Source organism: Idiotropiscis lumnitzeri, chromosome 4, assembly GCF_059441095.1.
Source record: "Idiotropiscis lumnitzeri isolate Australia: NSW breed Sydney's pygmy pipehorse chromosome 4, RoL_Ilum_1.0, whole genome shotgun sequence".
In the NCBI taxonomy this organism is placed as follows: domain Eukaryota; kingdom Metazoa; phylum Chordata; class Actinopteri; order Syngnathiformes; family Syngnathidae; genus Idiotropiscis; species Idiotropiscis lumnitzeri.
The window spans coordinates 29,799,993-29,824,981 of record NC_142394.1 but is presented as its reverse complement, the minus strand read 5'-3'; the positions used below and the strand labels follow the sequence as shown (position 1 = coordinate 29,824,981).

Below are 24,989 nucleotides of genomic sequence, written 5' to 3'. Positions count from 1 at the left end.
GTGTTCTCGCTCTCATTCGTTTTGTCTTCACGCTCGTGCGCGAGCTTAGAAGAAACATTTGCCGAGGAGACCTCGGCGCTTTTCATGTCATTTCTCAGCTTGGATCAATAGGCGAGCGTCCAAGACGGATGCGTGATCTCCACATTGTTGGCGTTTCGCGCGTCGTCACTGCCAGCTAATTGAAGGCGCTGATAAATCTCTTTTCGCTCCAACTTTAATTAAGTTGCCTCTTTTAATCACTTCTCCAGACGACTGCAGTGCCTTTCCTTTAACTTCCAATTACTCAAAATGGGGGGGGCTGTAATGCTCTATGATGGAATCCAGAGGGGGAATCAGTCATCAGGGAACGACACTGATGTTATGTTTTTTTGGCCAAAAAAAAAAAAAAAAAGGTCTTGAGTGTTTGTTGCCGTTAACAACGGGCTACCTGCACACCTGCTGATGAGCGAGGTAGCTGAAACTATTCTTCAAATGCATGAGTCTCGCCACGCCTCAGTGCGTTCTTGACACACGCGCCCTTGCCGGCACGCACGCACGCGGCGACGCTCGCGTGTGCACGCCACTCTGACGTCACATCACAAACACGCATGTTGTGCCTCGTTAACGGCTGACACCAATTGAGTTGGGGGGGGTGGGGGGCTGAGTTAGGACGCCAATTGATCTGTGGCGCCAAAGAGACAAAGCGGTGAGCACTCCGGGGAGTGGCGGCAAGCCAGAGGAGCAGCTGCTTCGGTGCGAAGGAGGGCAGCGGACCTGATGGTGGGCCATTTGTAGTGTGTGTTGTCAGATTGACCCGTTTCTCATTACCACAAAAAAAAAAGGGCAACGGTCATCCAACACACAATTGAAGGAATTGTTCTGCCGCCCTCCTTGGCCACATGGGGGCAGTATAAGACAGACAGTACGGGAACATCTTTACAGCATTTACGTCGCATCTCGGCTCCTTGCAGAGGATAAAGAATATGCAGTCTGCGAGTATTGTGATAGCACGTCTGTTTCGATCTCATTTCACGGAGACGCCCGCTAAAGATGACTTTTGCGTCATTGCCGAAATGACGTCCGTCAATGAAGCGTCGCTGTGGCACCGCCGTTACGTTTTGCCTCATGTTTCAAGTGGGATTAAAGTCAATTAGAAATCGACGCTGTTACTTAAAATAACCTGGAGATTCGTAAATTATTGAAAAACTCTTTGCAAAGCATTCTGCGCATAGAGCTCAAATTGGGATTTTGTGGCAGAGGTTGCAATGCAAAAAAAAAATAAAAAATTTAATACGTCTCCTATTTCGGACCACATATTAAAGTGACCCAGGTAACATTAGAATAAAATGTAATTGAGCAGATCAGATTGTCTAAAAATAAATAATTAAATAAATAAATAATTTACTTATAGGTTACGTATGCAAAAAAAAAAAAAAAAATCTGATTGCAGTCTGAACGTAGCGGAAATATGTTGCTGATGTAAATGTGTCTATGTATTAGCATTAGCATTAAGCTAGTGAGCTAAACACAAAGCTATGTTTTTTTTTAAATAACAGGTAATTCTCCTTGTTTTTATGTCTTTTTTTTAACAGAAAACATTAACTCATTCACGACCAGCTGAGTAAAAAAAAAAAAAAAGGATCTTTGACGTCTTTAACCGTCAATGGCAGTAAATGAGTTAATTGTGGTTCACTTTAAACAGATTGCAGTCTGTTAGTTGCGTAAAACTAAGAAGTTGCAATCAAATTTTGGAGTTTGTCCAAAATTTATGAGACTCCATCGGCTGGAGATACACATATTCAATAAAAACACGGCACGCTATGAAGTTTCCGCCTCGGTTGAAAATGAAATGGCATTTCCTGGAAAGAACAACAGCCCCCCCGCCCACACACAAACAAACACGCCCCACCGACACAAAGCAACTCACGTGGAGGATTGTTTGACTTGTCATGAAAAAGAGTATCGCAAAGCAAATCACGGCGCTATTGTTGACTTGAAAATCACAATCAGAGCTGCATTGTTGAGAACGGCCACGCAAGAGCGAAAACGCCGTTTGGCTGAGCCATTGTTGAGAAAAGTGCAAAACAATATTACACCTTCTCGGGCCTTCCTTCCAATCAGATCACATTTTGTCCAGGACAAATTGGGACCAACCCAAAGACGAGCAGCACCAGCTCACGCAAATACAAAATGACATTTTTTTTTTTTTTTGGCGCTAATCCTGATGACTGTAGCCTACACGTTGGATGCAAAGCCAGCAAATTGGAGCCCGGAACACAACAAACACAAATTCTTTGAGGCAATGCACCAAAGTCAAATGTTGGCAGGCCGGTGTTATTTATTTATTTTTTGTTTTGTTTTGTTTTTTTCAATCAAACAAGTGGGCCAAATGCGCCATTGATTTTTGCTTTTATTTACGTTTTTGTTGTTATAGCAACTGGAAGGGAAAGGAAGCATAAACCTGCACTGATGTGTCACTGTCGAAAATCATTTTAGTCAAATAAAGTACAACATAAGAATGAATTAATTTAATTAATTAAAAGCCATTCACTGCCATTGACGGGTATAGACGCCCAAAAAGTGCATTCATCTTATCCTGGGTTGGTAGTCTGAAGTATTTTTCAATTCAAAGAGCGTTCTAAAATCTTTCTCGGACCCGTGACTATGATTCAATTTTTGTCAAATACAACCATCATGGTGTTTGAATTTGGCTTTGCAAATTGCACAAATTATTATGGATTTCTTCAAGAGTCAGCAGCCACAGGAAGGAAATAAATGAGTTGAGTTTTTTTTAATAAAAACAAACGTTTCATAAGATGACCATATTTTCCGGACTATACAATGCTAGTTTTTTCCTCGATTTTGAACCATGCGACTAATACAGCGGTGCGGCTTTTCTGTGAATTCTTCTTTCACCAGTAGGAGCGCTCTACAGTTCACAAAATACAGAAAATAAATCTCCATTTTTTTTTTCTCTTGGGTCTGTTCTGTTTTAATCAGTAAAATTGTTGCCGTGGCAACAGGCACCGTTTTAACAATCTGTTTATGGACCTTTATGTGCATTCACAGTACAAGATCGTTCTGTACATGCACTAAACTCTTTTTTTTTTTTCAACAGAAAACTGCGGCTTGTAGCCTGGTGCGATTTCTGTTGGGGTTTTTTGGAAAGAGTTGCTGCGGCTTATATGAGGGTGCGCCTTCTAATCTGGAATATATATATATATATATAATTTCCCGTATTTTACTTTCGCTGAGCTCTGACGTGCAAGGCTTCTCATGTCTCTTAAATCGGCCTAATCTTACAACATCAACTCTGTATTGCGTCTCATTACGAGTGCTGGGCACGGCAATCTTGGCGTTCCACACCCGCCCCTCCCTTCAATCGCCTGCTTACCTCAAATCCACATTAAGTCGAGCTCCTGACTGTGTGCGCAAGACCGCGGCAAACTTAAAGCACCATAATTAACGCGGCGTTACGTTTATGCCAAAAGTCTGCTTTACAATCGGCTTCTGTTTGGGGCTCTGTGCAGGTGTCCCTAATAATGTGGCCGGTGAATATGTGCACTGTCTTCACTGCCAAGACTCATTTTACACTCTTCGGCAGCACATAAACACACAACGTGCATTATGAGTCCGACCACACGTGCGTGCAGATAAAGATAAGGATGCAATTGGAAAGGGGGGGGGGGCTGGAGGGGTCGATTATGTCTCAGGAGTATAAATTTGCATCCTTCACACTCGAAACTAAGGCGACTTTCTGTTTCTATGCTGGATTTACACAATTCCCTGCCACTGACATAATGACAATTTATTTCTGGACAATTTAATAAATTTTTCTTGTTTGTGGCTTAATGGCAACAGGAGAATTGCAAACAGACGCAAAATAAGATAGCCAACCCTGCTCAAGGACACAAAAAAAAAACAAATAGACCATGATAAAAAAAGAAGAATGCGACAGCATATATATACATATATATTAGGGCTGTCAAAATGAAAGTATTAACCCATGATTAATTTTTTTTTAATTCCTGCGATTAGATATTTTAACTCAGTTTTATTCACAAAGTGTATTTGCATATCTTTCAAAGCCAAATTCAAACACTCTACCATGTTCGCTGTACATCTTTAGCACAGTCTTTGATTCAAAATACACTTCATATTTGGTGATTTTACATTCATTACAAGATATTATGCAAGTTAATACCTTTTAAAAGCGTAATAAAAAAAATTGGAGAAAAATGCGATTAATCGCAATTAATTATGGAATTTTTCGCGATTAATTAGTTTGAAAAAAAATGCTTGACAGCATATATATATATATATATATATATATATATATATATATATATATATAACTTTTGAGACACTCTGAAACTAGCGAATCTTTCTCCTGCCTTCCCGCAATTCGCAGTGCGGCAGAATTTGTCGTGATCTCCTTTTTCATCGCAGACCCTCTCGAGCTGCGCTGACACGACGTCGGCAAACAAACGCGAGCGAGACACAATAAGGCTAAGATGAAGCAGAGGGTGTTACGCAACACGCGTCAGCTTCATTAATTAGTGACACGGCTGAGCTCTTACGTGGGGGCAAAGAGGCAAAAATATTATGACACATTCAACATGTTTTGCTTTCAAAGCATCAACTTGACACAAATTTGTTTTTTTGTTTTTTTTTTGGTGACACCTTCTCAATTTCTTAATTTGATGCATGCGTATATGCATTATGTGCAGTACGACGTCGTCCGTCCTTTGGAACACATTGCACTTAATTGGTTGATCGTTTCACAGCGCATTTGTCAAGCACTTCATCTATCTGGGCGCAAACACTGACTAAAAAGTGGCTCCTTCACTGATCTGAAATGTCGGCATGTTGTCCGTCAAGGACATATAAGACAAGTGACAATAATCCTTTATTTTTGCTTCATAAGTCTACAATACTCATACATGGACCATATCACAAAGTTAACAGAGATGGGCACTTAATTCTATTTTGAGAGTCCGTCCTCCGTTTTCTGTCCACGACATGGGCACCCTTATGTCAACATCCCACCGTCCTAATTCATCAAATAATCCTCCTATGTGCCCGTCCGTCCCTGTCCTTATAAAACGCTTCCGTCCTTGCAATTCACCAGTCCGACTCCAACTGCCACCTCAAAAAAAAAAAGGGTCCGTGCACGACGAGAGGCCAACGGCAGAGGTTTCCTGATTTAATAAACATTATTTAAAGCTTATTAGCTGGCTAATTTCCTTTTCACACCCACTCACCGTAATTTCCGGACTACAAAACACACCTGATTAAAAGTCACAAGAGCTAAATTTAGCCGTAAAAAACAGATGTGAACATACATTAGCCGCTTCGAACGAATACTTGTGTGTCTCCAGCTTAATAAATGGGGTATTATCGATATCATAAACACTAGGGGGCGCTTTTTACCCCCTAAACAACTGAGTGCCGGAATCTTTCTCAGACTCTTTTTGTCATGTGAAATCTCTCTCTCTCTCGCTCTCTCTCAAATCTTTCTCTCTTAAATCTCTCTCTAGTTAATTTCTGGTGTCAATTTCTTGAACACAATCACGTGGTCGTCTTTCACTGTGTTCTACTAGGACCTAATAGCGTGAATCCCCGTCTGACTAAGAGTGACCCCGACCTTGTGTTCTCCGTGTGTACACTCGGGGTCCACCGAGCTTCATTAATCACCTGCATGTGTACCACCTCGACGCAGCGGGAAAATAAGCGCTAGCTATTGCTTTGTGGCATCTTCTTATGGAATCTTTGTACACCAAAGTAGTGTCTAAATATCAGTGCGTGCTCCTGGTATCATGAAATCTGCCTGGCAACAGGAGCTAGCTGAATTCTGATTGGATAAAAAACTCACTAAACATACAAGACTAGGATATAATATGACATCAATGTGAAGAATATGATCGCAAATTCTTGATTATTTTATCCTTGAAGGCCTTGACCGCCCACCACTGCTAAATATATTGTTAGCAAAGGAATGAACAAACTTGAGGATTCCTAACGAGTGGGGTCGGGAGACTTTTGCAATTTGCGGTGAACAAAACGCGCATGTTCTGTATGCAGCTAATGGAGCTTCCAACTCCCGTCGGGTGGCCTGTGAAGCAGGCCGCTCTCAACAGGCGACTGCGCTGTTGGAAGCGCACCGCGGTTGCTGCTGATCAATGCGCCGTGTCATATTTTGATGTGAATGACGAGAGACGAGCATTTACAGGGTGTCAAACTCAATCGCACTTCAGCAGACTTTTGGCCGAGGGATGACGATGAGATGAAACATTTTTGAACAGGGTAAAACTAAACAGAGATGACGCGATGAAGACATTTCTGGAGACATTGAATGCTGATTACAGAAATCCGTCCATCCATCCATTATCTGTACCGGTTCGCCTCACAAAGGTCGCGGGGCAAATTAGAGGAATTAAACAACAACAAAAAAAACATATGTTGGCTTTTAAAATATTGCAAATGGGTTCTAAAATTTGACAGATTGGCCGGACGAGGAGCAGATGGATGGAGTGTATTAGTCACCCTCAACTCACCGTAGAAAAAAAATAAAGAAAATAAAGGAAATCTTTTTTTTTTTTTTTTTTTTAGTTTGGCGGGCCGGATTAAAACGTTTAATGGGCCACAAGTGGCCCCCAGGCCATAGTTTGCCCACGCTTGAATTAAGTGAAGAGTTCCAACTTTTCCAACCAACTTTGTGTCCTGATACACTTTGTTATTTTGCACAATGGTGGTGAATTAGGCACTTTGATTCTTTACAGATGAGCGCCACATCGTTTGCAAGCCTGCAAATGTCACAAGGTCCCCCCAAAAAAAACATCATTAATATTTTCTGAGGGAACAGCAATTTTAAGCTGGTGCAAAAATGACTTTTGCATGACCATGTGTGAATGCAGCACAAATGTTGCGTTTCGGCTCACTTGACGAGTCTCCATCGTGCGTAAGACAATCGCATGTCGTAAATAACGCCTCAAATGGTGCAAATGAGCAACTCGTCGCAGTCGGGGGGGGGGGGGTTGAGAGCTTGGACTCCTCCAGCAGTAATTATCTTAGGTGGTTTTGTTCATTAGCACCCTCCTCTGCCGAAATGTGACCGGACGTTGTTGGCCGTTTGAGACAATTAGCATGGATAATAGTGTTTTTTTTTTTTTTTTTATGAGTCTGACTAAAGTGTGATGATCAAGGTGATGAAAGCAGTTGATAAATGAGCGATGTCGGGATTCGCAGCGGGGGATGTTCCTCGTCTTGCCGTGTCTGTGTTGGCTCACGATAAAGCCGCTTACGGAGCCGAATAATGAATTCCCCCAACTGTGGATGAATGCATAATAGCAGATGTTGGGAGTTTTAAACAAACAGCTCCAAGCGCCGCCACTTTTGTTTTTGAGGTTTGTCTGACTGTTGCCGTTCTGCAGGGAGAAAAAAAAACAACGTGTTGTGCTAAGTGCTGCCCTCCACCCAGCACGACGCCGGGATCCCCCTTCGCTTTATCTTCCAAAGCGTGCGTGCGCGTCTCGGTGAACGCTCTCCTGGGGCGGGCGGGCCAATCCTATCGCGGCGCTCGCACGGCATCCAAGGGACAGCGAGGGAGGGGCGAGGGGGGCGGGGGCTGGAAAATAAAAGGCAAAGGCGGGATGCTAATCGTCCACCAGGCGGTGAACGCTGTTTCGGGACGCCGAGACAGGCGGATGCTCACAAAGATGTTTACATCTCTCTGAATGTCATTTGATGGAGTCTAAAAAGCGGATGAAGATCTCGTCTTTCCACTAAAAATATTTAGCCCCATGAGCACGATGAGCAAATGCGACAATATTCACCGGCCTCGCCTCGTCTTATTACGGGACCGTCTGAATCACATGACCTTGTTTGCACAAAACTTCCGTAAGAGTCACGTTTGAATCGCAAAAAGTTTTTTCAACTGAAATAAATCCCAACAGATGCAAAGACTTTCTTGCCGGCAGACGCGGACTAATCCAACGTGACTTCCATTTCCCCGAAGCGAAGCTCGGATGTCTGAATTTGCAACTTGTCGGGAAACATGCCTTTGACGGCGCGGAATATACTCGACATCTGTGGTTCTCAAATGGGGGTAGGCGTACCCCCTGGGGGTAATCGAAGGAACTGCGGGGGTCCGCGAGATTTTAAATAAAACAAACCAACATGCAAAAATCTTTTAATAATTATTTAATTAATTCAATGTTTCAGGACCACTGAAGTTCATAAAACTAATTTTATATTCAGTAGGTTAATCAATTTCATTATATAAAAATTCTCACCATACGAGAATGGTTCGACCCAACTTGTCACATGACATCTCCCGTGACGTGCCAATCACTTGAAGACGCAAATAATGGAGTCGTGCTTGAAGCGGAACCTTTCGGAAAAAAATCAGTCTGCAAAATTCTGGTCGTAGTTTGAAGATTACCGTATTTTACCGGACTATAAGGCGCAGCAACTCTTTTTGAAAAAAAAAAAAACGATACAAGCCGCAGAAGGCTATAAGATGCAGTTTTTTATGTTTAAAGACCTAAAACAAAAAAAAAATAGAGATTTATTTAGCGTATTTTCTGAACTATTGAGCGCCCCCTGCTGGTGAAAAAAAATCCAGTCGTATTAGCCGCATGGTTCAAAATCTTGGAAAAAATAATAGCGTCTTATAGTCCGGAAAATACGGTTGGGTTTATTTGGATTTACGCCCACAAGTTGTAGATCTCTTCTATGATCCAAAAGAGGAAAATTTATGTTGATTCTTGTTTTTTCTGGACCTACAAATGACGTTTGAATGATTATGAAGTTTAATAAATCAGACACTGACGGAATGTTTTAAATCTTTTTTTTGTTGGCGTCGGTTAAGGGGTACTTGCCTGAAAAAAATATTTCACTGGGGGGAGGGGGGGCATCACAGAAAAAAGGTTGAGAACCGCCCTATAATCGAATACCATCTAAGATGTGATGTGCGGGACCGCTGGGCTCAGTACATACGGCCAACGGCCAACGGCGTTAAGTCATACGATTATACATTCATAGGGAAGATGCAGAAGAACATAATTATCAAACAGAAAACTGACATCAGCAAAAAAAAAAAAAAAATCGAAGAGTGGAAATGCTGCAGGCAAGAGTTTTAAACTGAGCTCATCTTGTTTCCTCGCCGCTTTTTGAGTGAGGCGCGGATACGTTTCATTAGTCCGCCCGTCCCGGCATCATCCCATCCGCCCCCCCCCCCCCATCTACGCGATCGCACAAGCCCGCCATCCAAACGACGTGTTAATCGAAAGCAAGTCTGCTGTGACGTGTCAGCAGATACGGCGAAACAGGCTCACGAGCAGGGAAATACGCCGCCGACGTTCCGTCTGTGGTTAGTAAAAGCCACACACGGCGCGGCAGCATTACAACCTTGTAAACAAAATTAATGAAACACATAATAGCGGCCGTGCGCAGGCACCGAGCGCCGGCGAAATTTAAATTTACATTGGAAAGCGATGCAGCTCGAGGCGTGAGGACATTCGGGTGTCACAAGTGCGCAGAAAATGGTAACACCCCCCCCACACACACACACCTGCCCTCAAAAGAAGGTAAAGCAAGAACAAAGGCGCGCCTTTTTAAAATGCCCCCGCACCCCCCCCAAAAAAAAATCTGACTAAAGTCCAACAAAGGTGACCTTTCCTGACGGACGAAACGCAAGCACATGGTGGCGCACAGAAAAGCAATGAGTAAAAAATGAGTTGTCTTACCGCTTTGAGACGAGTCACCTGAAAGACAAGAGAGAAAAGAAAGATGAGTATTTGGAATAAAAAAAAAATAATAAAAACAAACAAACAAGCGAGAGGACATCAGATGTGCTGGCACAGGGCGGTGAAACGATTCCACACACGAAGCCATTAAAATGTGACGGCATAAAAAGACCCATGAAGGCAGAGTTCACATTTTTTGTGTTTGTACTTATACGAGAGAGGAGGAAAAAAAAAAGCATTGAGCAAACTTCTCACTGTGGTAGAAGCACACGATAACACAATTAAATGATTTTCTTCCCCACAAGAGATGGAATTTAATGGCGTGGATAATGGCTAAATTATGACAACCCATAATTAGAAACTGCAAGTCAAAAAAGTAAATACATCATCAGTGTTAATTGCTTGTGGCCACACATGTTGTCGGGTCGCATTATTTCTAGAATACCCAACGACTCCTTGAAATGGCGACTGGCAGTCATGAGCATTTCCCGCACAACTATTGGACCTCCAATCCCAAGGGATACTGAGCTCGTCCAAGAAAAAAAGTCTCGAGTGACGGAAACTGGAATGTCGGCACCTCAGTCAGAAATGGTCAAAAAGATTTGAGATTGACTTGGCGCCTCGGCCAATGACTCTTAAGGCCTCCAATCCGACGTCGGCGCACCGGAAATGAGCGAAGCACACACAAAAGCCGACGGAGACGCCAACGACTCGGCACATGCTTGAGAAGTAGTACCCCTCCACGCCATCGGCGGCGCTAGTCAATTCGTCGCCTTTGATGGTGATGTCGAATAATGGCGGATTTTCGTAAATGAGAGCGAAGACTTGGTCTTCGCACTCTTCTGTCCAGCCAGCCTTTACGTGAAAAATGAGCAAAGTTGTTTCCGTTCTTGAGGTATAGCTTCAATTTTTACTGTTTGTCCGATTTTGCCACTTCGGGTTCTTGTCCGGTGCACTGATTGGCAAGCTGACAGCCAATCACTGTGCTCATTTAACTCGACCCAATTTTACACGTTGAATCGGCCAAACACCCCCCAACTGACGCCGCGTACCGACTTTCCTACAGCTGACGTCGAATTGGCGCGTTGTCGTCATCGCCTGTCTCTGAGTGCGAATATTCCAGATTTTGGATGAAGTCCGATAAAATTCGATTCGTTTTTTTCGGGCTGATATCAGAACCCAATCCGATACCGATATCGGACACCTTTCATTTCTAGCACCGTTAAGAATTTTACCAACTTAAAAATGAAGACGAAAGCCTTTCCTCTGGGATATGGTCGAAGCAAAAAAAAAAATGTAATCGTAACGATTGAGTCCTTGATAACTTTGCATAACAAGGATTTTTTTTTTCTTGGTTATTTATGACATTGCCGCTGCAGTGAGAGGTGACGGGAGGAAGCTCTGTTGCCAGGTAACAGCCACACAGACACAGCTGAGATGCCGGCCTTGTTGGAGGAGTGCGTCGTCCCGCCGAGCGCTGCTTCCCCTTGAGTGTCTCTCCAGATGAAGCGGGATGCGCGGTCAAAAAAAACAACAACAACAACTGGTGCGGCGTTCACAAACGGGGTGCGGTCTGAGACAGAAAGGTGCAACGGTGACGAAAAACTCGTCCAAACGGCACTCGGCGCAAAACGCTACCACCGACACCGTTTACGACGCGCCTTTGTGGACCGAGTGAGGTCATACGGAGAGGCGCTTTGGTCTCGGGGCGAACATTTTGGAAAATGAACAAGTTGGAACTCATTTTTGGGATACATGCCAGCGGTTTCATCTGAAAAATTTGGGTCTTGACGTTTATGCAAGCAGCCGGTCCGCCTCACCGACACCGATCTCGTTTCCTGTCGCATCGCTCTCCCCCTGGACGGCGGACCTCCCCACTAATCCCCCGGACTGGATGTTGAGGCCGCATCCTGTTCATTGGCCAAATCCTCTTTTGCTCAAACCTCGCTCGAGTCCTCCCCTCAAGTCTACACGGAGACTGTCCGCGGCAAATTTTGTTATTTTTCTCAATCCAAAGCAAGCAGTCAGATTTTGTTTTGGTTAATAAGCTCCTCTTTCTTCCTTTTCATGCAATTCTTTCATGAATGCCACCCCCCTTTTTTTTTTTTTTTCTCGCAAAAGTGCTCCGCAATTTGCAGCCAGAAAGCCATTGCGTAATTGGAGCCTGCCACCGAGCGTGCCAGTCAAATGGAACAATGCTAAACGCTGAATGTGACAAAATGTTTTGCTTACAACAAAAAAAATGGAGATTGCACGCATACATAATTCAAATGGCCCAAATGTCGCGCCACTCACACTATGGTATTAAACTGTCAACCTCGTCACGTTTTCATGTCGGCCAGAAGAACATTTAAAAGAGGACACTAGATTTTCACATCATTTAAGTAAAAAGATTCAAATTGAAGCTTGTTTAAATGGCTCGCAATAAACAGCGCACAGTATTCTCTTTTCTTTTTTTTCTTTAAATTCTGTAATTCCGTTTGATGGACGTTCGTGCGATCAACAAATATAATCGGTGGCGAGTGGAAGGCTTGAAGCTCATAAATGCTCCAAGGCGTCTGGTTGTACATCATTAAGTCATTCTTGATGACGCCTGTTAGCGGCTGCGTACGTGCAAGCTACACTTAAACAAAAAAAACTTTTAAATGTAAAATATTGACATTTATGTCAACAAAGTTGGTTCGCATAAAGCAAGTCATTTGCTGAGTTGTTGAAATTTTTAAAACGAGGGGGGGGAGCGTAAAAAACGAGGGATAACAGCTCTATCAACTCTTTGTTGTGATAATGCGAAAAAAGCAAAAATTAATTGAATTGCACAACTTAAAATGTAATCGGTTCAGTGGACTCAACTTGAATTTTTTTAACAGTGTAGAAATTCTAATTCTTTTGAGGCGATGCACTGAATAAAAAAAAAAAAAAATGAAGGGCAGTCCTCCAAAAGGTTGTGGTGCGCATTTGCCAGGCGGGGTGCGCCACAATCAAGGCTTCAACTGTCGGACTCGTGCTGCACCGCTTCGCCGAAGTTAATGGCGTGCGCTTACAACTTCAATGCTCGATTCAATGACTCCCTCGAGGCAGGCATTAGTCGATTAATCTACCAATTAATTGGTGAGGTCAAAAGGATGATAACTGGTTCCTGGAGTGATAGCCACAATTTATGTGTGGTTTGTCCTCCCTTCCCAAAATAAATAAATACATTAAAAAAAAAACACGAAAAACATGGTTCTTTTGTTTCATGGTTATTTTTTTTTTTTTAAATTGGGAATAGCCACAATGCAGTTAATGAGGAAGGATCGGCTACCTGCTCGGTGGATTGCGTTTTCCGACGAGGGGCTCTAATGTTATTCCGCTTGCCTCATTGCCTCTGCTCGCATGCTCCGGCGAGCATAAAGCCACTCACACCTCCTAAACTAAAACTAAAAAAAAAAAAAAAACTAAACGAGAGCAGGGTGAGCCGAGGTGGACGACGCTTACGACGATCGAGTTTACCAAGTCTTTGGCGCAATCTCCTCCAGTTTGGATTTATGACGCCATTTTGAAATTTCTGGCGCTGACGTTACTCCTTCGGGTTGAGAGAGATTTTTGCAAAGACGTGAAATGAAGACACAAACGTGCGACGGTCATCCCGTTTCCCCGAGGCCTCGTCTTGTGCCGGTTTTATGGGTTTCCGACATCTCCGCATAGTGTATCTTAATATGCGGGCACTTCTCGAAATCCCCTTTATTCAATTAGAAGAGTCTAATTTTTGCGTCAACGTATTTCATTTGGCCTTCCTCCTTCCTCACTGAAGGGATTAGCTTCTCCTTCCTTTTTATTTACTAAATGCAGAAACATCACATGCCTGCAGGAGAGGGGAAGTCAGAGCAATAATTATTGTGCATGACTTTACATCTCAGTCATCCCTCCAGTGCCCTCCCCCCTTCACCCTGTAAGGGTATTAAATGGGCCGACATTAAGTTCCCTCTACAGCTGTTCTATTTCCATACGAGCGCTCTAAAATCTTAGCTGGGAATAATTCAGTGTATATACATATATATATATATATATATATATATATATATATATATATATATATATATATATATATATATTTATTAGGGCTCTCAAAGTTTAAGCGTTAACTCTGGAGATTAAGCTAAAACATTTGTATGCAGTTAAATATTTTATCTCAGTATTATTGACTTCAAAAATAATTTGTATACTTTGTAAAGCCAAATTCAAATACTCTAGCATATTAGCTCGGAACAAAACATCCTCAAGTATCCACTGGGCCTTGAAAATCAACACTGCTGGAGTGTGGCGCTAGCGGTCAGAACTAAATGTACTGTAAAAGTTTTGAGAATTCTTTCAAAGAAAAATGCCCGTAAAGATGTCGCCGTTTAGATCGTATTCAATGATTAACGAAAGCGATTAGAACAGTCTTGGAATAAAGACAACTTTGCTCATTAAAACAGAACAGACCCAAGAAAAAAAAAAGAAAATTATTGAGCGTATTTTCTCAACTATAGAGCGGCCCTAGTGGCGAAAGAAAAATCCACAGAAAAGCCGCACCGTTGTATTAGCCGCATGGTTCAAAATCAAGGAAAAAAGTAGCGGCTTATAGTCGGGAAAATGTGGTCGTTAAAAAATGCAATCGCTTGACAGCGCTAACCGCTAAACGGCAGGAAATTTAATATATGAAATATCACAACACACACACAAGATATGATTATTATAGTTACAGCATCCTGTACGTTAGCTGGTGGGAATGTCATCGAAGATAAACATTATAATAATATTGACGATAAGTGATAGAGAAAATTGATCACAATAAAATTGAGACTTTTCAGATCTACACAATAAATGTCAACATTACCTAAGATCTCATCTTTTTATTTTATTTGTTTTGAATTGATTATGTCAGAAGCATTATTTTCATGCCTCTTATTTAGAATAATGGTGTAAAAAAATATTAAAACTTTTTTGTTCTATATTTTTAATTTGGTGATAAATACCACATAATGTGGTATTTTTTTTTTAATATAAAATAAAATTGTGAAATAACAATTAGGTGACAAACAAATTTCGTTCAATTGGAAAATTTCATGCAACTTGTTTTCTAAATCCGTAAAGCGCTCACATTTAACTAACTTAAAAATGTGGCCAATTTCTTTTCAATAACAACAAATATTTCTTGGAAGTGCAGAATACCCTTGAAGGTTGCTTTGGAAATGTTACACTTAATGAAGTGCTAAACCAAAAGAGATAAGTGCTGAGATGGCTCGCTGAATTTTATGTATTTTTTTTTTTCGGTAATGTCGTCGCTTTTTGTATTTCTTGCTTCCTGCGAGTCATTAGTCATCCAAACAGCTTTGCTCACCTCGCCTCCTTATCTGGCATATTCCTCCATCTCCTACTCCATGTCACCCATCTCACCCCCCCCCCTCACCCCCCCAGTGGCCTTAATTACAACTTGTAAAAACCCGACCTGGATCCAATTTCCACACTCCAACCGCACTGCCCCCGAGATAAATGCCCCACTGGCCAAATTTGATTAAGTTCCGTTGAAATTATGCGTGTCGATGTATGCGTGTGTGCGGTGCCATTTTTAACATTTGGGAAATGTTGTCATTGTAGTAGATCGGATGGGAGGGGGAATAGCCGCATTTATCAGTAGCAAAACTAAAATGCAAGACCTAAATGTTCAATGTCAATCAAAGAGGGAATTCAGAGTGAAAATATTGACTAATATTTCGATCAATGTATCATCCAGTTCAAAGCAAGTGTTGTGTATTATTTAAGACAGTTTGATTTCATTTATTTATTTTTTTTAAATCTCGCACATTAGACCTACACAAATCATTAAAAAACTAAAACTAATACTAAATCTAATAAAACTTCAATTAAATTGAAGCATTTTGGAGAAATAAATTACTTATAAATCCGTTCTGAAAGCTACCGAAAACTAAATAAACTAAAATCCATGTACCATTAATATTTGTTGGACAAATTATTAATTATACTGCAAAATATCCACACATGCAAAAATTAAATATATGTTTTTTTTAGGAACACACGTTGGCAATAAAAACGTAGCTTTCTCACGTGTGTTAATTGATAGGTACAGACATCTGCTCCAATATTTTTTATTTATTTTTATTTTTTTAACAAAAATAATTTTTTATTGATACAAAAAAAATAATCAAAGGCAGAATGTCAAAAGCATGAATAAATTGATTAATTGAAAAAAGTCCAGTTTGGAAGTAATTAGCCCAACACTGTGGAAGTTTTTGCATCCTCACGTGGACAAAATTTGCAGCAACAGTTAATTGTACTGGAAAATTGCAGTTACGGCCCTACGCTTGATCATCATTTTCCAAGCTGAAGCCATGGAATTTGATTGACAGTTTACTACCTTGGTGAGTGTGACTCAAAACTGCATGTAAGTTGCAGTCGATAATGATGAAGATGATGAAGATGAAGAAGGTGTTTCCGTGGCAGTGGCCAAAAAAAGCGCTAAACGAAGCACGTGCTGTGAAGAGGCGCTCGAAGTGGCGCACGCACGATTCTCGCTGTCACTTTCTCCAAGTGAGGCTGCCAATAACGGCGCGTGCCTCGCCTCGGAAACGGCCGCGCGCGCTTCCGACCCATCTAAGAGTGGCAGCCCGACGGAGCGGCAACGACCTTCACACACCTCGCCGCTCAAGGTCCCGCAGCGTAGCCTCCGCCTCGCCCTGTCAATCAGCATCAGCCCGGTGACTGTAATTATGGCATTTAAATGGACCACTCGTATAGCGCCGGCCACAATAATGAACTCGGGAGATTGGTGATTAGACCAAGTCGGAAACGTGGAAACTTTGAAATTTGCTTTTTTTGTTTTCATTTTGGAGTGGGGGGGAAATTAAATGAATGAAGCGCTGCTGTGGGGGTCCTCTTCTTGCTTTCAAAACAGTTGCGGCCTCACACAAACACAGCGAGTCTATAAAGTGCCCTCGGTGAGCGCCGAGCTTGATGGCTATCGTGACCTGGACCTAGTCTATTACATTGCGGCTTAGATAGCCATCGGGCTCAATACTGCCTTCATTTTCCCGGCGGTATCTTCAAGGAGATCTACATTAGACCTGCTGGGAGACTCTCTCGCAGGGCGCGCTAAATTTCCTTCTCAGGATGCGACTTCTGAATTTACCCATGATGGAAAGCAAAATGGACCCAGTGTGAAAAGGATCTGCAATGGAAACGGCAGAAATTTGGAGGTCGCCAAACGCCAATCGCGGCCTGGTATCGGTTATTGGGGCACACATTTTAAAAAAGGGCTCAATTAAGTAAGGCCGGAGTTGGATTTTAATCCGGCCGTCGTGCGACTTGTTACTCAGCACAAAGCGACAAAAATTGCCTCAGAACACGTTAAAAGTGCCACGATCAATGATGCAAACTTACACGTTCTTGGAGAAGAAGAAAGAAGAAGAATGAGACGAAGAAGAAGGAGATGAAGAAGGAGGAGGAGAAGGAGACGTTACCCCATTTCGGTTTAACGAAACACTCGCCACCATGATATAACCATAATAAGGAAAGCGGATTTGAATAGTAAATTAGCCAGCTAATGATTTAAATAAAGCTCTGCGTTAGCATCTCTCTTGTGGCGGCGTCATCCACGGACATTTAGTTTTTGTTTTGTTTTTTTTAACGGGGTCCGAGGCCGATCATTTTTATGAATAAAGCCGGCGGGTCGAGGCCGGAACGGTACCCTGATTGCGCCCGGGTGGCGGGGGACTGACTGGCAAAAAAGGGTCAAGTGCCCAGCTCTAGAAGCTAGCTGTTAGCATTAGCAACAAGTGACAGCGCCCCCTACCCTTCCCGACATCGGTTGCCAGTCCGCAAAAGTTATGGACTTGTATGAACTGGTCCGCGGCGGAACAAAGGTTGGCGGTCCCCAACCTTTTTTTTTTGCATTGAGAAACACTTTTTTTTTTTACCATCTTAATTCCAAAAATAGCTCCTGGGCAACTGTTCAAGACGCCCATGAGCACCTCAGAGTGTGCCGACGCCAAAACCACAATGAATGGCCACTGAACTGGAAGCATTAAACCATACATTTATTTGACTAAATACACCCGCAGGAAACTTCCTTCCATCCAACGAGTTTCAATCTCACAAAAGATTCCAGTGGCCTTATTTGGCTACACGCGCAAACATTAATAAGGATTAAACGACGACCTGAAGCGCACAAATATGAAATTGCTCTGATTTTCTCGGCGGCCATTTAATTGAACCTGTTGGCCTCCCAGCACGCGGCGGCGTTGGAGGTGCTCTTCCAGACGGCAAGATAGAGATCAGCTTTGACTGAGGCCTGGGGTTCGTCCTTGCTTCAGCGGTGAAGGACAGCCGCGGCTTTAAGGAGACTTGACATTGATTTTTCCTGGCCCTGTAATATGACGGCTGACGTGACGGCCGCTGATCGTTAACGCGCCGTGGCCACAGCCTCGGTTAAATGCACGGCTGGCTGCTTCTTGCTTCACGTGCGTGCACAACGGGGGGGGGGGGGATTAAGGGGCATGCAAAGCAGATAAAAAAAAAAGTCATTTGTTAAGGCGTCAAATGTTCGAAATAGGTTTATTGATTTTTTTTTTTTGGTCCATCCACATGGGAGCAAACCATATTAATCGTGGGAACGAGGTGATCAATAGAAATGGCCGGCTGGGCAATGTTCAATGAATAATCAGCCAGTTGCCTGTAAAACGGATTTATATTTGCATGCGTTATCCTGCCTGGCGATTTCATGTTGCTCCAAACGACTCCCAGACATGTCGGTTGGTCACGGAAGCCCGTCGGATCGATAACGTCCTAACGTACGAAATTCACATTCATCCGGTATTTTCTATTATAGGCGCTAATGTGGATGGCGGCCAAGATTTTTTCAATGTGTAACGTCGGCGCCCCCGTTGAAGTGAGCCGCGGCGCTCGGATGAACGAAACTTTCATCGTGAAGAGAAAAGTTTCAAGGGCGACTTCGACGCTAGCATAAAGAACGCAAGCGCGTAGGAAAGAGAAGACGGGTTTAATCAAACAGTCACGTGCTCGGCGACATTATATATCCAGCAGGTCCTTTTTTTTTTTTAACGTGCTGTCGGACTGATTCAGTGCTTGTGTTTTCCCGTCGGCGTGAATGAGGCTGAAGACTGAAGGCTCGGAGTTAAAGCAAAGTGATCTGTGCCCACATGAATCATGCACCGCAATAGAAGAGAGGACGTTTTTTTTTTTTTTTTTCCTTCCCTCCTCGCTCTCTCTCTCTTCCACAGCAGCAAAGGTCAGAACACTCACTGACTCCTGCTCTTGTTCACTCCTTTCGATTTTATGAACTTCGGCTTTGACACTTCCCTTTTTCTTTTTCCCGCGGACAATTCTGACTGAGCGTCCGGTGGCATCGAAAAGGTCAACAAATGAGCAGAGCGAGACCGAGAGAGGAAGACAGTCCTCACTTGGAGGCCGGCGGCGCAGAAAGGTCAACGGAAGGAGAGCAAAGTAGCCAATGGGACTGGAGCGTGGTGGTTAAAAAAAAAAAAAAAGTGTCGGAAGTCAGCTGCAAATGGATTGAGCACTTCGGACAAACAGCGAGCTACGGCGCACGATGAACGAACGCGCCGCGAATGGAGTCGACACGAAAAGAGTTTTCAGAAACAACAAACCAGCAGTGGTCATGTGACCTATCTGGAAAACCCGAAACGAGAGCCCCCTACGGGGATTGCCAAACAATCGGAATGTCAGCAGAGTGGTGATGAAAACTCTGCACATTCCACACCAACACTTTCACCTGGAAGTGTTCGTGAATGACCAGCGCCGTGATTTTGTTGTGGAAGACGCCGAAGAGTGTTACCTGAAGTGAAGTCATCGGGGGTCAAAGTTGGTCAGGGGTGAAGGTCCAGGACGTGAGCCATAGGACAGGACAAGGGGGTGGGGCGCACATACGGTGGAAAAACACAACGGCATGGTACAAGGGGGAGAGGGCGTGTGGGGAGGATTGAGAGAAGATGTTTCAAGGGTTTGGAAAAGAAACAAAAAAATGGGAGGATTTGAATGGTACAGAGGAAAGGTCAGAAAAAGGCGAAGAAAAAAAAAAAAGGCTGAGGACAAGGAGTCAAATCCTCGGGCGTCAACTAAGAAAAAGAGAACCAAAAAAAAAAAAAAAAAAAGGGAATGAACCCATACCTTGGTCGTTTAACGTCAGGTGCGCCAGACCTTGAAAGGGAACAAATAGACAAAAAAAGAACAGAAAGAGGAAGAAAAAGAAGGTCATAAAAGGCACGGGAAGAACAAAAGCATTGTCACAACGTTGGACTGCAGTTTGTGACAGACATCCTGGGGCAGACTTGGATGTCAGAGTTCAAATCAAAACAGAGAAGAGAGTGAGAGAGAGCGAGAGAGCTAGAAAGAGAGAATACCAACAGAAAACAAGCAAACACTTTTTGAGTGAAGTGTGTGAAGGGTTTTGAAAAAAAAAAAGAAGCATTTTTTTTATTTTATTTTTTTTATTTGGCGCAACGCCCGAAGGCTGTTGCTCTCACAAATGCTTTTTTTTTTTTCCTCTGGAGTACTTATGGAACACAGAAAAAAAAAAACTGTTTGGCATAAAAGGCTTCAGTTAGATTCGCTCTTACTGTAACTCAAATTGTTGGAGAAGAAAAAGCAACAAGACGTTCCACAAGGTCTCACACAGAGAAGGTCAGATCCGCTATCTGGAGAAGTCAAAGATTAGTCCAACACAGATAATAGCGGCGGCCTCAAATACGGACTCGGCCGACTGTAGGCGGCGCATCTCACGAGAACGGATGGATAACAGACAACATTGGAGTCCATGAAAACTGAAAATGCCAAACTCATTTAAGCGTCCAGAAACAAGCCAGGCAAGCGAGCGCCTTCAATTCCGCTGGAATTCAAAACAAGCAAAAAGGATGGACAGCTTCAATCTTGTTTATCAGAACTATGACCTCCAAAAAAAAAAAAAAACCTTAACTTATTGAGTACCATTGACGGCTAAATACGTCAAAGATCCATTTTTAAAAATTTTTTTTTTACTCGGCTGGTCGTGAATGAGTTAATAAACATGTAGACTGTGGTTCAAAAGCAAACGCTGAATATTTTAACAGCCACGGCGTGGACAAAAGGAAAAATAAACAAACTACTCTCGGCAGGAAAAAGTCTGACCTGAGGATTCGATTGTTGGAATCTTAAATCTGACAAAAGCAAACACAACTGGCCAAACAAAGCAATTGGATTTGACTTCAGGCGAGACATACTTTCCAGAGTCGGTCGGGCAAGTCAACACCATTCAAGTGAACCCGTCTCCACTCAATCGATAAATAAGACCGAAAGCTCATTGGAGGGTTGGCCTCTCTCTTGCCACGGGAGACCGAGAAATTTACTCGGAGATTCGTAAGAAGATTGGACGCAAAGAGAATTTCTTTGAGGCGGAATCATACGGACAATTGCGCACAATGAAGAAACTTCTGGTCACAGTCTTCTTGGATTAATCCGGAGTTCATTTGATAACAAGCTTGTGACCCGGCAAATCCAAAATGGCGCCTTTTCTGCTCGCTTACATAGAGGAGTTGGCTGACTCAAAGAAGCATTTTAGTACTGATGCCATTTTTACACGCAAACCGATTATAGAAATGCCAACGTTAACGTCGATCATCCATCCATCTTGTGTGCCGCTTCTCCTCACGAGGGTCGCAGGTGGCGCTGGAGCCTATCCCAGCTCGGGCAGTAGGCGGGGTACACCCTGAACGGGTTGCCAGCCAATCGCAGGGCACACAAAGACGAACAACCACTCACACTCATACCCAGAGGCAATTTCGAGTGTCCAATCAACCTGTCGTGCATGTTTTTGGAATGTGGGAGGAAACCGGAGTACCCGGAGAAAAGCCACTCAGGCACGGGGGGAACATGCAAACTCCACACAGGAAGACAAGAATCGAACCCACGACCTCTGCACTGCGAGGCCAACGTGCTAACCAGTCGGCCACCGCGCCGCCCAAACGCCAATCAAGCATCCTTTTAATAAAATGTCGATTCTGTAGAAATTGTAGTAGACAAAAAGACACCAAACCAAGTCCGATCCTCGGCAGCCCCGATCCAGCTTGTTTGCAGATCGTTTTCCGGTTTCTGCAAAGCTTGCTTATGAACTGATCATTTGAATCAGGAATGACAGAGCAGGGAGACATTTAAGAGGCTGGCGAAGGGCTCTCCAGGACTGGATTAGGGCACACCCGTCAAGACACATCACCATTTTTGTTGTGTCTTGATGGCGAATAAATACACGGGGAGGGTGTTTGGGTTTTTTTCTGACCGCCATCCAGTTTTCTATTGGCCCTTTACAAGAACTCCAATCATGGTCACTCCACCACCCTCTGTTTTTGTTGCCTCGCTCATAATCCATTAAGTAGATAAGGCAAAGTCTCCTGCGACGAAACCGAGAGGCCGTTTCGCTGCTTACCAAACGGCTGAAATTGTCCAACCCCGGCAGGGGAAGGAACAACAGAGGCGCCACGGCAAATACGACGGGGGAGGAAATAAGATGTGCAAAAACTACAGTGGGTCGCTGAGGAACCGCTATCGGCGGTTTTGCAACGACCTTGCCAGGCATTAATGCATCACAACGTCCCCCAGACGTGAAGACGTGATGACGAGCCACGCAAACGCACAACAGATGTGTCGGGTCTCAAGGCGACGACGACGACGACGAGGCGCTCGCATCGATCCATTGCGTCCGCCCCCTCCGTGCTCGCCTTGCATCCTCTGTCAGATGGACACATGGAGCACGTCTGCGCCGTGTTTACTTGCCAAGCCCCCCCCCTCACCCCCTCCGTGGTGATGGGATGGCATGTTAAATAGCGGCATCCTCTAAGGGCTCTTTGCGGCATATGGTCGCCACACTTGCGTTTAACTCGTTCACTACCAGCCAAGTAAAAAAAAAATCATAATAAAAAAAAATGGATCTTTGACGTCTTTATCCGTCAATGGTAGTCAATGAGTTCATGCCCAAATGGTGCGATGATGACACACCGGCGGGGAAACACCGGCGATGCATCCCGAGCGTGGCCGAAAGGCGAGCAAGTTCGTAAAAGTCGCGGAGAATAACACGAGAAGCAGAAAAGAAAAGGTTGCGGCACCCTTGGCGTGCGTTGTAAAACGAAACGGCATCTACAAATCAGCGACTCTTAGTCAGCCCGGGCACACTTAAAGTTTGAGCGTGTCATCATTGGCGTACGTCTCACGTAACCCGAAAGGTGGCGGCCGCCCGGGCTCGCACGGCGTTTGTAAGACATTTGTTGAAACACGGCTTCTGATTGAAAGTGAATACAAATTGCTCGCAGCGGGTCTCATTTATATTGCATATAGTGTCTTTTGGCGGCTTAAGTAATATGGAGACGGCTCAAATTTAAAGTGCTGTAATAATTCAGAGGGATGACATAGTGAGAGGTGAAAGATTGAGAGTTATAGAATCGCGTTAAAGGGCTCCGTGGCGCTCGCTCTTTTCAATTATTAACACAGTGCGCCCTCTTTCTAAAGTTACACGCTCTACTTTATGACTCCTGACGTTTGCCAACACACTTTATTGGTAAATACGTATTATATTTTGTACATTTTATTAATCAAGCTCAAGGATTTTTTTCTACCTCCTATAGAACTGCTCCTCTGTAGAAACGACCCGACACGCTGGAGCATATTTACTTTCGTAAACATTACATCGTGAATAACGTCGTCTCTTGCATGCGGATCATTTTGGGGATGCAATATATTCACGCACTACAAAGACCAAGGTTGCATTTCTAATGCAATGTGAACGCTTGCACAAAAAACCTTTTCACATGTTGACCGCACTTCACAGCATTGAAACAAGGGCAGTACAAAATTGCTGAACAGGAAACTAATATTAAGTACACAAAGACATTTTTATGCGTTGCTTCCACAAAATAAATCAACCCACTCAAAATATTGAACTATTGCAGTACGTTGTTTGTCCTGCATATCTCTCAAAATCCACAAAAGTAAAAAATTAGGCCGAGTCACATTGACGTCGAGGGCAGAGCCGGCGTATCCGTAAATAGCGCGTGTGCCACTTGGTGGTTAATGGAGATATTACAACTTAAAACAACAGTCTCAGTTCGGCGCTCACAAATTTGTCAGTTTTTCCATCCCTGACGTTGCTACAAAAGAGAGTTTTGGATGCGGGCTTTTCTGAAACATGTAACTTTTATTCAATGCGGCGCGTAACTTTATTCACTTCGAACGAACTGACATTACATCTGAGAAGTTAGTAAACTTTGATCACGTGCATTCAAATTGTTTTATTATTCACCGATACTATTTTTGTTTTGATCGTTTCTGTGTGTTTATGTGTGTGTGTTTGCATGCAATTGTAAAATTTCAAGGGAGACTATTGACCCCTCCCCCTGGAAAGCCTGCGCAAGCGAGTCATTAAACCTTTATGGTCACTTTCCACTTTACGCAGCAGCAACAGCCATCATCTGTCAGGAGTGATGCACTAAGTCGCTTGGAGACCCTCTCAGCATATGCGCCACTGTATTTAAAGCTTCCATTAGATGCCACCGCACTGTGTAATTAAGAATGCATATGGCAACAGACACATATGACAGATAAATCCAAAACACTCAAAATGACAAATTGGGCATGGCATTGCATGGCGCTAAATAAAATGTGTTTTCTAAAAAAACTAAAAAAATTGACTGGAATTAACATGCCAACGTTTTGCGCTGAGGTTGAGACCCAAAACGGGAGCGAGCATCTCATCTGCTCCCACACATCTCCTAATTAACTGCGCAATGCTGAGTGAATCACTTTGACGCGCACATTTTGTTCATTAAAATACAGCTAATATGTCATGGGATCCGTCTGGAAAAATAAACCTCATCACCCGGAGACTGGCGAGAGGGAAGAGAAGCCAGCAGCTGCCTCTCGCGTCGTAATGAAGCCGTTCATAAATAAATAGCACCTCCATATGTCGAGCCGGAGAGAGAGGACTCATTTCTGGTTTGAGCCGCCGCAAGCTAACGCGCGACGGGGATATTGATGATATCGTCACTTAGGATAATTTACGGCAGGCAAACGCAAGATTCTCAGTGGAACTAACGGGTCAGCATCACCGAGAAATAAAGAGTCACCTGTGTCGGTATTAGATGTGGACGGGATACTCGAAGTGGACGGGGTCCTTCGGAGGCTGCGCGCTTGCTAATGACGTCACGTTTTAACACGTATTCCCAAATG

General features: G+C 43.4%; 1 protein-coding gene across 6 annotated transcripts in view; it reads right to left on the bottom strand.

The window, feature by feature from the left end:
- Positions 1–24,989, bottom strand: part of nrxn2b (neurexin 2b) — a 295,473-nt gene that overhangs the window by 194,596 nt on the left and 75,888 nt on the right. For 5 of the 6 annotated variants that reach the window (XM_088295199.1, XM_088295195.1, XM_088295200.1 and 2 more), the window contains exons 4-5: positions 19,911–19,940; positions 9,729–9,746 (exon numbers count right to left, since the gene is read on the bottom strand). In XM_088295199.1, the coding sequence (XP_088151325.1) occupies positions 9,729–9,746; positions 19,911–19,940 (48 nt within the window). The remainder of the gene's footprint in view (positions 1–9,728; positions 9,747–19,910; positions 19,941–24,989) is intronic. The other variant, XM_088295198.1, reaches the window with a different exon arrangement.